Source organism: Salvelinus alpinus, chromosome 17, assembly GCF_045679555.1.
Source record: "Salvelinus alpinus chromosome 17, SLU_Salpinus.1, whole genome shotgun sequence".
In the NCBI taxonomy this organism is placed as follows: Eukaryota; Metazoa; Chordata; class Actinopteri; order Salmoniformes; family Salmonidae; genus Salvelinus; species Salvelinus alpinus.
The window spans coordinates 32,088,274-32,104,636 of record NC_092102.1 but is presented as its reverse complement, the minus strand read 5'-3'; the positions used below and the strand labels follow the sequence as shown (position 1 = coordinate 32,104,636).

At 41.5% G+C, this 16,363-nt stretch overlaps 1 protein-coding gene across 2 annotated transcripts in view; it reads left to right on the top strand.

Moving 5' to 3' along the window:
- Nucleotides 1-16,363, top strand: part of LOC139542780 (opioid growth factor receptor-like protein 1) — a 49,072-nt gene that overhangs the window by 22,621 nt on the left and 10,088 nt on the right. For both annotated transcript variants that reach the window (XM_071348607.1, XM_071348606.1), the window contains exon 4: nt 6,495-6,573. In XM_071348607.1, coding sequence (XP_071204708.1) covers nt 6,495-6,573 — 79 coding nt within the window. The remainder of the gene's footprint in view (nt 1-6,494; nt 6,574-16,363) is intronic.

Below are 16,363 nucleotides of genomic sequence, written 5' to 3'. Positions count from 1 at the left end.
AACAGGAAAACGCTCACCCAGAGGCGACGCTCCTAGTGGCCGGGGACTTTAAGACGGTCTTAGTGCCAGCGTACTTCTACACCTGCATTGCTTGTTGTTTTGGGGTTTTAGGCTGGGTTTCTGTACAGCATTTTGACATCAGCTGATGAAAGAAGGGCTTTATAAATTAATTTGATTGAATGCAAGGAAACTTAAATCGCTTACCAAATTTCTATCAGCATGTTAAATGTGCAACCAGAGGGGGGAAAAAAACTCTGGACCACCTTTACTCCACACACGGAGATACATACAAGCTCTCCCTCGCCGTCTATTTGGCAAATCTGACCATAATTCTATCCTCCTGATTCCTGCTTACAAGCAAAAATTAAAGCAGGAAGTTCCAGTGACTCAATCAATAAAAATAAAAAAAGTGGTCAGATGAAGGAGAGCTACAGGACTGTTTTGCTAGCACAGACTGGAATATGTTCCGGGAGTCCGCCGATGGCATTGAGGAGTACACCACATCAGTCATTGGCTTCATCAATAAGTGAATCGGCGACGTCGTCCCCACAGTGACCATACTTGCATACTAGAGGTCGGCCGATTTTATGATTGTTCAACGCCAATACTGATTATCGGAGGACCAAAAAAAGCAGATACCGATTAATCGGCCTTTAAAAAAAATATATATTTGTAATAATGACAATTACAACAATACTGAATGAACAATGAACACTTATTTTAACTTAATATAATACATCAATCTATTAAGTCTCAAATAAATAATGAAACATTAAATAATGCAAAAACACAGTGGTTCCTTTCAACATCAGTCTTCAATATTCCCAGTTAAGTTTTAGGTTGTGGTTGTTATAGGACTATTTCTCTATACCATTTGTATTTCATATACCTTTGACTAGTGGATGTTCTAATAGGTACTTTAGTATTGCCAGCCTAATCTCGGGAGTTGATAGGCTTGAAGTCATAAACAGCGCAATGCTTGAAGCATTGCGAAGAGCTGCTGGCAAACGCAGTAAAGTGCTGTTTGAATGAATGCCTGCTGCTGCCTACCACCGCTCAGTCAGACTGCTCTATCAAATCTTAGACTTAATTATAACATAACACACAGAAATACGAGCCTTAGGTCATTAATATGGTTGAATCCGGAAACTATCATTTCGAAAACAAAACGTTTATTCTTTCAGTGAAATACGGAACCGTTCCGAATTTTATCTAATGGGTGGCATCCATAAGTCTAAATATTGCTGTTAGATTGCACAACCTTCAATGTTATGTCATAGTTACGTAAAATTCTGGCAAATTAGTTCGCATCGAGCCAGGCGGCCCAAGCTGCTGCATATACCCTGCGTGCAATGAACGCAAGAGAAGTGACACAATTTCCCTAGTTTAATATTGCCTGCTAACCTGAATTTCTTAACTAAATATGCAGGTTTAAGAATATATGCTTCTGTGTATTGATGTTTATGGTTAGGTACATTCGTGCAATTGTGCTTTTTTCGCAAATGCGCTTTTGTTAAATCATCCCCCGTTTGGCGAAGTTGGCTGTCTTTGTTAGGAAGAAATAGTCTTCACACAGTTCACAACGAGCCAGGCTGCCCAAACTGCTGCATATACCCTGACTCTGTTGCACAGAACGCAAGAGAAGTGACACAATTTCCCAAATTAAAATAAATTCATGTTAGCAGGCAATATTGGCTAAATATGCAGGTTTAAAAATATATACTTGTGAATTGATTTTAAGAAAGGCGTTGATGTTTATGGTCAGGTACACATTGGTGCAACGACAGTGCTTTTTCCGCGAATGTGCTTGTTAAATCACCCGTTTGGCGAAGTAGGCTATGATTCAATGATAAATTAACAGGCACCACATCGATTATATGCAACGCAGAACAAGCTAGATAAACTAGTAATATCATCAACCATGTGTAGTTAATTAGTGATTGTTAAGATTGATTGTTTTTTATAAGATGAGTTTAATGCTAGCTAGCACCTTACCATGGCTCCTTGCTGCACTCGCATAACAGGTAGTCAGCCTGCCACGCAGTCTCCTCGTGGAGTGCAATGTAATCGGCCATGATCGGTGTCAAAAAATGCCGATTACCGATTTGTTATGAACTTGAAATCGGCCCTAATTAATCGGTCATTCCGATTAATCGGTCGACCTCTAGTACATACCCCAATCAGAAGCCATGGATTACAGGCAAAATCCGCACTGAGCTAAAGGTTAGAGCTGCCGCTTTCAAGGAGTGGGACTCTAACCCGGAAGCTTATAAGAAATCCCGCTATGCCCTCCGAGCCATCAAACAGGCAAAGCATCAATACAGGACTAAGATCGAATCGTACTACACCGGCTCTGACGCTCGTCGGATGTGGCAGGGCTTGCAAACCATTAGAATACAAAGGGAAGCACAGCCGAGAGCTGCATAGTGACACGAGCCTACCAGACGAGCTAAACTACTTCTATGATCGCTTCGAGGCAAATAACACTGAAACATGCATGAGAGCACCAGCTGTTCCGGAACACTGTGATCACGCTCTCCGCAGCCGACGTGAGTAAGACCTTTTAAACAGGTCAACATTCACAAGGCCGCATGGCCAGACGGATTACCAGGACGTGTACTGCGAGCATGCGCTGACCAACTGGCAAGTGTCTTCCCTGGCATTTTCAACCTCTCCCTGTCCGAGTCTGTAATATCAACATGTTTTAAGCAGACCACCATAGTCCCTGTGCCCAAGAACACTAAGGTAACCTGCCTAAATGACTACTGACCCGTAGCACTCACCTCTGTAGCCATGAAGTGCTTTGAAAGGCTGGTTATGACTCACATTGACACCATTATCCCAGAAACACTAGACCCACTCCAATTTGCATACCGCCCCAACAGATCCATGGATGATGCAATCTCTGCACTCCACACTACCCTTTCCCACCTGGACAAAAGGAACACCTATGTCAGAGTGCTATTCATTGACTAAAGCTCAGTGTTAAACACCATAGTGCCCTCAAAGATTATCAATAAGCTAAGGACCCTGCGCCTAAACATCTCCCTCTGCAACTGGATCCTGGATTCCTGACGGGCCGCCCCCAGGTGGTAAGGGTAGGTAACAACACATCCGCCATGCTGATCCTCAACACAGGGCCCCCTCAGGGGTGTGTGCTCAGTCCCCTCTTGTACTCCCTGTTCACTCATAACTGCATGACTCCAACACCATTAAGTTTGCCGATGACACAACAGTGGTAGGCCTGATCACCGACAACGGTGAGACGGCCTATAGGGAGGAGGACCTGGCAGTGTGGTGCCAGGACAACAACCTCTCCCTCAATGTGAGCAAGACAGCTGATCATGGACTACAGGAAAAGGCGGGCCGAACAGGCCCCCATTAACACTGACGGGGTTGTAGTGGAGTGGGTCTAGATTTTCAAGTTCCTTGGTGTCCACAAACATGGTCCAAGCACACCAACAAACATGGTCCAAGCACACCAAGACAGTCAGGAGACTGAAAAGATTTGGCATCGGTCCTCAGATCCTCAAAAGGCTCTACAGCTGCACCATCGAGAGCATCCTGACGGGTTGCATCACTGCCTGGTAATGACAACTGCTCGGCCTCCGACCGCAAGGCGCTACAGAGGGCAGTGCGTACGGCCCAGTACATCACTGGGGCAAAGCTTCCTGCCATCCAGGACCTCTATCAGGCAGTGTCAGAGGAAGGCCCTAAACATTTGGCAAACTCCAGCTACCCTAGTCATAGACTGTTCTCTCTGCTACCGCACGGCAAGCGGTACCTGAGCGCCAAGTCTAGGTCCAAGAGGCTTCTAAACAGCTTCTACTCCCAAGCCATAAGACTGCTGAACATCTAATCAAATGGCTACGCAGAATATTGGCATTTTGATAATATGCTTTTCTGTTTTTATTTTACAATTTGTATCATGTTAAATATTAGCCACTATTGGGAGCCACTGTCAGTAATACCACATACATTTTATTTTTGCATCATTCTGTTCTGTTTACGTTTCTTTCCTCTGTCACATCCTTGTAAATTGTTCCTGAGGGTCACTAGCATTAGTGGATCATATTAGGCTAACAGTGTGCAATAATTTGGGACATGTAGCCTATTTGAATCATTATGGAACTCTGACCACACGTAGCAGGTTTAACCAGGAGCCTGGCGCACGGTTCAGGATGACTTGACCGTTGTCATCCTGTTCCATGATTTGGGTAGATTTATAGGATTATTGTTCAACCCCTAATTGTACATTTTTTCCACATTTTAAAAATTTTATGGATTGAACTGAAATATGTCAACTTGCAGGTTGAATCAAACACAATTTTTAGTCATCAATGTATTTTGTGCAGACTTTCCAAACCGTTTTTTTATTCATACTTACTTTCCTAACCCTAAAAATGTTTCTAAATAATTTACAAGATCTGAGTATTCACCAGTTGGTGTTGAAACAGAGATGAATATGCATAATGGAATTCTTTTCATTGATCCCTATATTCTGAACCCGTACTCTTGATGTATTCTATTGAGTCTGTTGACAAAATTCTAATTAAAAGGTACACCATATTTTAAAAGTGGAACTGACATCGTTTCAATTACTTTGCAGATAAACAATCCCCAGTTTATGCTACAAAACCAACTTTTTCTAAGAGGGTTTTAAAAATAGGTTATATTTCACTCAACATTCCATTACGTACAATACGGCATTGTTGTCAGAATGGATGCAGTTCAATGCATGATTAATATAATTCACCAAAAGATTTCTTGGTAGTCCAAAAAATGTTGCTATCAGGTTGTAAATCACAGCAGGCCTGGTAGATTGTTTGCTGCCTCCATTCGGGATGCACTGTTTCAGTTTCAATGACTCGATATTTTTGACAAACGGACGAATGGAACTAAGGCTGGGAATGTCAATACAATGATCACAAGTCAGTCATAACGTGGTTAATATGCTAGCTTATCTATGTAGCAAGCTAAAAACAGATGCACGTGTCATTTGGTTAGCTAGCAAGAAATGTGAATCGCTCCACTAGCTATCTATGCTGAACGGCAGTTATCCAGTTAGCATATCTACTTCGATTTCAGAGTGCTCTTGTCTGGGTGTGCCGGAGTGCAAAATAACTGAATTTATGAACGTACAACACGCTCTGCGCTGACTATGACTGGTGTCATTAAACAAAAAAGTAATGAACACTCTAACATGTTAAATAGCCTAACCAGCTCCGCTGGTGCGAGTAAAATAGTCAGTGAGGTGTTCTCTCATTTGTGTCTGGAAGTAGTTAGCTAGCAAGGTAGCCAACTTTAGCCAGTTAGCTTGGGTGCTTGGTTGGTACAACGCATGCAGGCAAGCTGCAGAAGCACGAGTAAGCTATTCCCCATCGTTTGTTAGTGCAATTTTAACGACCAGCTAGCTGAAGGTTAGAGGGTTTATCTAATGTTCCTAAGTTTAGATTTTAGCTCATCTTGCTCTGGCTAGCATTAGTTGTTGATGTGTATATAGGGAAAGAGCCTATCTTTTTTTATGGTTTGATCAAAGTTCTCAAATGTAAGAGGATTCCTGTGGTATTTAGCTACATATTTGCAGGAATCCATTCAAGTGTATTTTGTGGCTTTTGTTGAATGCGTTCTAATCTAAAGTCGCGCTATTGCAACTGCTTGTTAACACACAGTCCAGTTCAAAGTGAATGATGACAGGCCCTTGTGGCAAATGGCTTGTTTGCGTATAGTCTTCCTGTACCGTTGGCTATGGTGCACTGGTCTGCGTAGACGCCGGTCCTGGATTGTCCAAAGGCACAGCCGCTTTCCCACTCTATATTACTATAGAGTTTTCACAAATGCCTTATATGTAATTCCCAAACATTCTAATCATGTATGAAAACGTGAAAATGACCATATCTAATTGCTCGCTTGTCATATTTTTTTTTTAAGTGTCATTCTTCATGGGGGTGTATATGAGCAGATTTTAATACGATTTCAGTTCCGCTTTAAGATAATTGTACTGAAAACTCCATTGAATGAAAACTCCCAAGAAAATGTGTTGGCCAGCAAGTGGGAGTGTTTTCAGTGGTTGAATTAAATGTATTCATGGCGTGCAAGTTAACCACACCTGCAGATTGCATTACACAACTGAAAAGGTAAGTCTGAATACCAAATACTGAGAAGTGCGTAGGAAAGGCATAAATTCCTAAATCAGGATCGGGCCCTTAGACTTACCCAAGAACACTCCTTTGTATTTGCTCCCAAAGGTGTTTCTAACATGTATTGACTCAGGGAGCTGAATACTTATGCAGATTAGTTTAGATATTTAATTTATATGAATCTTTAAAAAAAAATCTTACACTTTGACATCACAGAATATTTTGTGTAGATTGTTGACAAAAGATTACAACTAAATCAATTTCAATCACACATTGTAACACAATAAAATGTGAAGAAATCCAAGGTACTTTTGTGAAGTACTGTATGTAATGAACTTTTGTATTTTTGTTTAGACATTTTAATCGAGTCATTTCATAAAGAATGGAGGACTGACTATAAGAGGCTGGAGAGAGTTCACTCCTACATTCAGTGGTAAGTGTGGTCCTAAATGCTTTGCTTCTGTTATGGGCTAGTTGTATTTATTTCTAATGTATCTGTACATCTTAAGGCCACATTTTAAAACTGAGTCCAATCTTGGTTTCATCAGACCCAAAGAATCTTGTTGGTCATGGTCTAAGGGTCTTTAGGTGCCTTTTTGGCAAACTACAAGCAGGCTGTCATGTTCCTTTTACTGAGTGGCTTCCGTCTGGCCGCTCTACCATAAAGGCCTGACTGATGGAGTGCTGCAGAGATGGCTGTCCTTTTGGAAGGTTCTCCCATCTCCACAGAGGAACTCCAGAGCTCTGTTAGTGACCATCGGTTTCTCGGTCACCTCCCTGACCAAGGCCCTTCTCCCCCGATTGCTCAGTTTGGCCAGGTGGCCAGCTGTAGGAAGAGTCTTGGTGGTTCCAAACATCTTCCATTTAATAATGATGAAGGCCACTGTTCTTGGACCTTCAATGCTGCAGAAATGTTTTGGTACCCATCCCCAGATCTGTACCTCGACACAATCCTGTCTCGGAGCTCTAAGGACAATTCCTTCGACCTCATGGCTTGGTTTTTGCTCTGACATGTACTGTCAACTGTGGGAACTTATATAGACAGGTATGTGCCTTTTCAAATCATGACCCTGACCCTATCAGTTGAATTTACCACAGGTGGACTCCAAGGATAATCAATGGAAACAGGATGCACCTGAGCTCAATTTTGAGTCTCATAGCCAAGGGTCTGAATATTTATGTAAATAAGGTATTCCTGTTTATGTTTAATACATTTTTAAAAACCAGTTTTCACAATGTCTTTATGGGGTATTGTGTGTAGATTGTGTAGGATTTTTTTTATATTATCATTTTTAGAATAAGGCTGTTAACGCAACAAAATGTGGAAAAAGTTGAGTTCAGAATACTTTCTTTCCGAAGGCACTGTAGCTGATATGTCTGACTTGCTTAAACAAATGTGGTTTCTACTGACAATTGATATGTACAAACTATGGCATATAGCAACGACGAGCAGATAAAAGGCAATCCGTAATTTGGATTAAGACATTGTAGCGGTATTTATTAGAGGGGTAAAGAAAGATTTTGTTCAGGCGCCAGGCAGGTATTAACCATGCCGAAAAGAGGAGAATAGAGAGTACCACTACCAGACCCACACACATCAGCAGAAGAGACTGCCTAGAGTGTAGCCTGTTTACCAGATAGCCAGTGGAGAGAAAAGAGAATACACACCCTATAAAACCCACATCACAGTCCTTCCACAATTCTTGGTAACCCCACCAAGCATACCTCATACAATAATAATGGCAGAGCAATTAAACAGCAACTTCATACAAGAAAGAACCCAGTCATCAACAGAGGATTTGCAATAATTTGTATTCTCTTCCAGTGGAGGAGTGCAGAGGGTATGAATGTGGGGGGTGCTCATAGGCACAACAAAGGCCTTAAAAATGTCCACAATCTTCTCGGCCACATGTCCTTAGTACACCCCACCTCAATAAAGTTCAAATAACAATACACACTTTAAAGCAACCTCCCTTTTTAACTAAAATGTCCACCCAAATACTTCTGGCAGGGCAATAATAGTCCAGCTCCAATGAACTTCCATGGAAAGTGCATTAGGAAAATAGAGTCTGTTGCAGGGTAAAGCACTGGAATGATGGAGGGAAGAGAAAGAGAGAAAGGGAACAAGAGAGATCTTAGCTGTGGTCTTCAGGCGTGCAGGTGTGCTGTCTGACTGTCCGAGGGTTTGTAGGTTAAAGCTTCGCAACAATGTTGCTACTAATCCATGCGATCCATAACCTTCGCGGTCCCAACCGAGAACGATCACACCGAGGATTGAGTTAAATACTTTATAAACTACATACGCTGAAAACAAACAAAACTTCTGCAGCATAGCACACACAATCAAACTGTCGCGCCACCAAGAGCTCCTCCCCAAAGAGCTGAACGAGCTGTCTTTTATTTCCTCCTTACTGCTCATGCGCTCTTAGTGGCAGCGCACGGTGAAGGCTCCGTGCAGGATTTTGCCACAACATTAACGAGCGAGCTAGGACAGACGTAATCAATATAACTATTTGTTCAGCACTTTTGAAATGTACTGCGACAGAATTCAGAACATGGGTCGTTCTTACAGTATTCTCCCTGTACACCAAGTCAGAACTGTAGGATAAACAAAGGGGGCATATAAGCGACGCAGTTAGCTTTTAACCTTTCTGGCGCAGGCGTTCCGCTAGCGACCCACCTCGACAACATCCGGTGAAATTGCAGAGCGCCAAATTCAAAATACAGAAATAGTCATAATAAACATTCATAAAAAATACAAGTGTTATACATCGGCTTAAAGATTAACTTGTTAATCCAGCCGCTTTGTCAGATTTCAAAAAGGCTTTACGATGAAAGCATACCATGCGATTATCTGAGGACAGCGCCCCGTTTACAAAAGCATACAGACATTTTACAACCAAGTAAAGGAATTACAAAAGACAGAAATAGCGATAAAATTAATCACTTACCTTTGAAGATCTTCATATGGTTGTCCCAGCTACACAAATGTTTGTTTTTGTTCGATAAAGTCCCTCTTTATATCCCAAAAACTCAGTTTTGTTCAGTAATCCACTGGCTCAAAGGCGGTCAAAACATGCAGACGAATACATCCTAATAGTACCGGTAAAGTCCGTCGAAACATGTCAAACGATGTTTATAATTAATCCTCAGGTTGTCAATTGTCTAAATAATCGATAATATTTCAACCGGATAATAGCGCATTCAATAGAAAGGAAAAACAACGAAGGGCGCAAACTCGGTCAACTTGGTCCACTGACAAAAAGGGTCTCCTTCTTCTTAATTTTTCAGAAAACAAGCCTGAAACAATGTCTAAAGACCGTTGACATCTAGTGGAAGCCATAGGAATTGCAATATGGGTCCTAACCCATTAGATACTCTATAGGCATTCAATTGAAAATACCCACATCAAAAAAGTCCCACTTCCTGGATGGATTTCTCAGGTTTTTGCCTGCCATATCAGTTCTGTTATACTCACAGACATTTAACAGTTTTGGAAACTTTAGAGTTTTCTATCCAAATCTACCAATTATATGCATATCCTAGCTTCTGGGCCTGAGTAACAAGCAGTTTACTTTGGGCATGCTTCTCATCCAGATGTCGAAATACTGCCCCCAAGCAAGTTAACAGCTAGGACTGCTATTTCTTGTCCCGGAATCCTGCTTAACTGACAGGTTAAAGTCTGCTTGAAAGAGCCGCTAAGCTGCTAGCTTTATCCATCAAGCTAACTAATTTAGTCCCAGATGAGTTTTCCAATTGAGCCCTCTTTGTCTGGAACTAAATTAACGGTTCCGGAGCTGTATCTACTACGCTTTGATTACGCAGGTCGCCAGCCTACGTAAGAAACTGGGGAAAACAGTGTAATGTTTACCTTTTCTACTCCGGTGGCTGGGCCTTGTTTGCACATGTTGGAATACATCTGTCTTGTTTGTCATTATCCGACTGGCCGGTGTTCTCCGGAGTTCGTTCGCCAGGGGAGCCATCTCCTGCCTCTCCTCCCTCATCTGATAGCGGAGTTGAAGGATCACAGCAAGCGGAGCATGGCAATCAACAATGGTCGCATGTCACGAGCCGTGGAAGCCGAAGACGGCGGCCTCCTGCAAAGCAGTCTACTCTCCCAACGAGTGGCCCGGAGGATACAAACAACGAATAGTTTTGCCGCCCTGGAGACTGAACTTCCTGCTCCTTCGTCGCTGGGGGTACATGTGTCTGCGGCCATCTGTGCCTACTCCTTCCCCTACGATTTTGAAGTCGATGTCGGCAACCTTCCATCCCTGCTCTGGATCGAGCGGGGCTTCTCCATCTGTTGGAGGCCTGCACCAGCCTGTGAAGCGTGGGAGTGGGTGGATTTCCTCGTCCTTCTCGCCAGCTGTTATTTTGGGCAGCTCCATGGTAAGAAATGTGACTGTTCCTGATGCAAAAACAATGTCCTATCCCGGAGCTTGAGTAAAGTATATTACTAAGATGCTCCCGAATGTACTACGCCAGCACATGGACATCGATTCAATCGTAGTCCATGTGGTTTTAATGACATTATAAAGAGCAGCTCTGAACAGTTGAAACTGGATTTCAATGAGCTGATGGACTTTCTCTGCTAGACCCAAATAGAAGACCCGTCATATCTGGCCCTGTGCCCTCTGAATCATGCATTGAACACTAGCAGGATTTTTTTCTCTTCGCAACTGGCTACGTGATTATTGCAATTCAATTGGTAACTTGTTTACAATTTCGATACCTTTTTGGAAACAAAACACGTTTTATAAGGAGGATGGGATCCACCCATTTGGGTTCCTGGATCCTTTCACAGCATTATAAGATGGTGTGGAGAATACATATCAATGACCCCAGCTCAGTTAATCCCTACCATTGTGTCGCTGAGTTATCATAATGCTTTAGCAAATGTACATAATACTAGGGGCAATGGTAGACACAATGTAAGTAACCTAATTTATGTCCCTCTAACTGCCCTGAATGCTTCTGCTGATCCTACAGCTATTATATGTAGAAATAATGTGCCTTTGAACTAGATTTATGCTGTAGGCACTGAGGCGGTGTGCCCTAGTAGGAAGTCCAATGTGTGCAGCTCTCCCTGCACTAACATGCATAACATAAGAATATCTACTTTAGCAAAGCTTCCCAGTAAAGCAATGAAAACAAGCATCCCAGAAAAGTGCTCAAAATATCCCACGTTAACATATGTAGCTTAAACAAGGTTAATGAAATTAATAATTTGCTAGTAACAGAATATGAATATCTCAAACTCAGACAATACCTTTACAGTGGTAGCAATACAAGATTATAACATTTACAGAAAATACAAATGCCAGTGGAGGTGTTGCTGTTTTATATTCGGAACCACATTTCTGCAAAGATTAGAGGATCTCACGTTAAATACTGTTGAAGTAATATGGCTACAGGTTCATCTGCCTCACCTAAAGCCCATTCTTGTGGGAAGCTTTAGACCACAAAGTGCTAACAAGTCAGTATCTGGATAACGTGTGAAATGCTTGATAAAGTATGTGATATCAAGAGGCATATTTTCTGGGTTATTTAAATATTGACAGGCTTTCATCAAGCTGCCCACTCAAGAAAAAGCTTCAAACTGTAACCAGTGCCTGCAACATGGTTCAGGTTCAGTCAACCTACCAGTTTAGTTACAAACAGCATAGGAATGAAATGATCAAATATTGATCATATCTTTACTAATGCTGCAGAAATGTGCTTGAAGGCAATATCCAGGTACATCGGATGTCGTGATCACAATATAGTAGCCATATCTAGGAAAACCAAAGTTCCAAAGGCTGGGCCTAATATAGTGTATAAGAGGTCATACAATAAGTTGCGTTGTGATTCCTATGTTAATGTAAAGAATATTTGTTGGTCCGTGGTGTGTAATGAGGAGCAAACAGAATGTGTCAAGTGCTACATCTATGAAATTGCTTATCACAGTTACTAATAAGCATGCACCCATTAAGAAAATGACTGTAAAAACTGTTAAATCCCCATGGATTGATGAGGAATTTAAAATGTGTATGGTTGAGAGGGATGAGGCAAAAGTAATGGCAAATAAGTCTGGCTGTACAAACGATTGGCAAATGTTCTGCAAATTGAGAAGTCGTGACCAAACTGATAAAACCTCTTTGGGCTAGGGGGCACTATTTTCACATCCGGATGAAAAGCGTGCCCAAAGTAAACTGCCTGTTACTCAGGCCCAGAAGATAGGATATGCATATAATTGGTAGATTTGGATAGAAAACACAAGTTTCTAAAACTGTTAAAATAATGTCTGAGTATAACTGAACTGATTTGGCAGGCAAAACCCAGAGGCCAATGTTTTCAATTCGTTTTCTATGGGAAGCCCTATTTATGAGGAACCTGGTTGCAGTTCCTATGGCTTCCACAAATGTCAACAGTTTTTAGAAATTGGTTGATGTTTTTCTTTTGAGAAATGAAGAAGTAGTCCTGTTCTTTCCATGTGTCACTCAGATGGACTCAAGTCTTTTGGTGCGTGTGACCTGGAACGCACTTCACAATGTTTTTATCCGGTATTGAACACAGTATATCCAGTCTTAAATGTTATTGATTATTTACGTTTTAGGGTACCTAAAGTTAGATTAGGAACGTTGTTTGGTCCAAGTTTACAGGTAACTTATTAGATACTTTGTAGGCAGTGTATTTCTGAATCAACGCGCCAAATAAATGGGAATTTATGGGACATAAAGAAGGACATTATCGAACAAAAGGACCATTTGTGATGTTTCTGGGACATTTTGGAGTGCCAACAGAAGAAGATCTTCAAAGGTAAGGCATTAATTATATCGCTATTTCTGACTTTTGTCGCGCACCTGCCTGGTTGAAATCTGATTTTCATGTTATTTATTGTATGCGGGGCGCTGTCCTCCGATAATCGCATGGTCTGCTTTCGCCGTAAAGCCTTTTTGAAATCTGACACCGCGGCTGGATAAACAAGAAGTGAAGCTTTATTTTGATGTATAACACTTGTATGTTTTATGAATTTGTATTATGAGTATTTCTGTTTTTGAATTTGGCGCGCTGCAATTTCACTGGATGTTGTCAAATCAATCCCGTTAGCGGGATTAGAGCGGGAAGGGATCACTAGGGATCCCTAAGAGGTTTTAAATAGAAGAATCTACACTATGAAACACAGAATTACAGTAAAATGCTTTGGAGCACCTACAATGAAATTTTGGCAAAGGCAAACTCGGCTCCATCATTCATTGAATCCGATTTCTCATCACAAAACCGACTGATATTGCTTTAACTACTTTAATGATTGTTTTTCATTGGTAAGATGAGCAAACTTGGGCATGACATGCCAGCAATAAACGCTGACAGTACAAATCCAAGTATATCTGACCAAATTATAAAAGACAAGAATTGTAATTATGAATTCCATAAAGTGAGTGGAAGAGGTGGGAAAATTATTGTTGTCTATCAACAATGACAAGCCACCGGGGTCTGACAACTTGGATTTAAAATTACTGAGGATAATAGCAGACGATGTTGCCACTCCTATTTGCAATATCTTCAATTTAAGCCTACTAGAAAGTGTGCCCTCAGGCCTGGAGGGAAGCAAAAGTCATTCCGCTACCCAAAAAATAGTAAAGCCCCCTTTTACTGGCTCAGATATCTGACCAATCATCCTGTTACCAACCCTTAGTAAGGTTTTGGAAAAAATAGTTTGACCAGATACAATGCTATTTTACAGTAAACAAATTAACAGACTTTCAGCATGCTTATAGGAAAGGACATTCAACAAGCACAGCACTTACAGAAATGACTGATTGGCTGAGAGATTGATAAAAAGAATGGTGGGGCTGTTCTTTTTTTACTTCAGTTCGGCTTTTGACATTATTGATCATAATCTGCTGCTAGAAACTTGTGTTATGGCTTTACACCCTCTGCTATATTGTGGATAAAGAGTTACCTGTCTAACATAGAGGGTGTTATTTAATGGAAGCCTCTCCAACATAATCCAGGTAGAATCAGGAATACCCCAGGGCAGCTGTCTCGGACGCTTTTTTCAATATTTACTAACGACATGCCACTGGAGTAAAGGCAGTGTGTTTATGTATGCGGATGACTCAACACTATACACGTCAGCTACTACAAAAACTGAAATGACTGCAACACTTAACAAAGAGCTGCAGTTAGTTTCAGAATGGGTGGCAAGGAATAAGTTAGTCCTAAATATAAAAAAAAAACTAAGCATTGTATTTGGGACAAATCATTCACTAAACTTCAACTAAATATTGTAATAAATAATGTGAAATTGAGCAAGTTGAGGTAACCCTGGATTGTATACTGTCAAGGTCAAAACATATTGATACAACAGTAGCGGAAAAAGTCTGTCCATAATAAAGTGCTGCTCTACCCTAATAGCACTATCAACAAGGCAGGTCCTACAGGCCCTAGTTTTGTCGCACCTTGACTACTGTTCAGTCTTGTGGCCACAAAGGGATTTAGGAAAATTGCAATTGGCTCAGAACAGGGCAGCACGGCTCGCCCTTGGATGTACACAGAGGGCAAACATTAATAATATGCACGTCAATCTCTCCTGGCTGAAAGTGGAGGAGAAATTGACTTAATCACTACTTTTATTTGTGAGTGTTATTGACATTGAAAGCACCAAGCTGTCTGTTTAAATGATTGGCACACAGCTCGGACACCCATGCATACCCCACAAGACATGCCACCAGAGGTCTCTTCACAGTCCCCAAGTCGAGAATAGACTATGGGAGGCGCACAGTACTACATAGAGCCATGCCTACATGGAACTCTGTTCCACATCAAGTAACTGATGCAAGCATTAGAATCAGACAAAAAAAATAAGATAAAAATAGACCTTATGGAGCAGTGGGGGCTGTGACGCAACACCGACACATACAGTTGAAGTTGGAAGTTTACATACAGCTTAGCCAAATAGATTTAAACTCAGTTTCTCACAATTCCTGACATTTAATCCTAGTAAAAATCCCTTGTCTTAGGTCAGTTAGGATCAATACTTTATTTTAAGAATGTGAAATGTCAGAATAATAGTAGAGAGAATGATTTATTTCAGCTTTTATTTATTTCATCACATTCCCACTGGGTCAGAAGTTTACATACACTCAATTAGTATTTTGGAGCAGTGCCTTTAAATTGTTTAACTTGGGTCAAACATTTCGGGTAGCCTTCCACAAGCTTTCCAAAATAAGTTGGGTGAATTTTGGCCCATTCCTCCTGACAGAGCTGGTGTAACTGAGTCAGGTTTGTAGGCCTACGGGCTCGCACACGCTTTTTCAGTTCTGCACACACATTTTCGATAGGATTGAGGTCATGGCTTTGTCATGGCCACTCTAATACCTTGACTTTGTTGTCCTTAAGCCATTTTGCCACAACTTTGGAAGTGTGCTTAGGGTAATTGTCCATTTGGAAGACCCATTTGCGACCAAGCTTTAACTTCCTGACTTATGTCTTGATGTTGCTGTAATATATCCACATAATTTTACTCCCTCATGATGCCATCTATTTTGTGAAGTGCACCAGTCCCTCCTGCAGCAAAGCACCCCCACAACATGATGCTGCCACCCCGTGCTTCACGATTGGGATGGTGTTCTTCGGCTTGCAAGCCTCCCCCTTTTTCCTCCAAACATAACGATGGTAATTATGGCCAAACAGTTCAATTTTTGTTTCATCAGACCAGAGGACATTTCTCCAAAAAGTACAATCTTTGTCCCCATGTGCAGTTGCAAACCGTAGTCAGGCTTTTTTATGGCGGTTTTGGAGCAGTGGCTTCTTCCTTGCTGAGCGGCCTTTCAGGTTGTGTCGATATAGGACTCGTTTTACAGTGGATATAGATACTTTTGTACTTGTTCCTCCAGCATCTTCACAAGGTCTTTTGTTGCTGTTCTGGGATTGATTTGCACTTTTCGCACCCAAGTATGTTCATCTCTAGGAGACAGAACGCGTCTCCTTCCTGAGCGGTATGACGGCTGCGTGGTCCCATGGTGTTTATACTTGCGTACTATTGTTTGTACAGATGAATGTGGTACCTTCAGGCGTTTGGAAATTTCTCCCAAGGATGGAAATTGCTCCCAAGGATGAACCAGACTTGTGGAGGGCCACAATTTTTTTTCTGAGGTCTTTGCTGATTTATTTTGATTTCCCCATGATGTCAAGCAAAGAGGCACTGAGTTTGAAGGTAGGCCTTGAAATACATC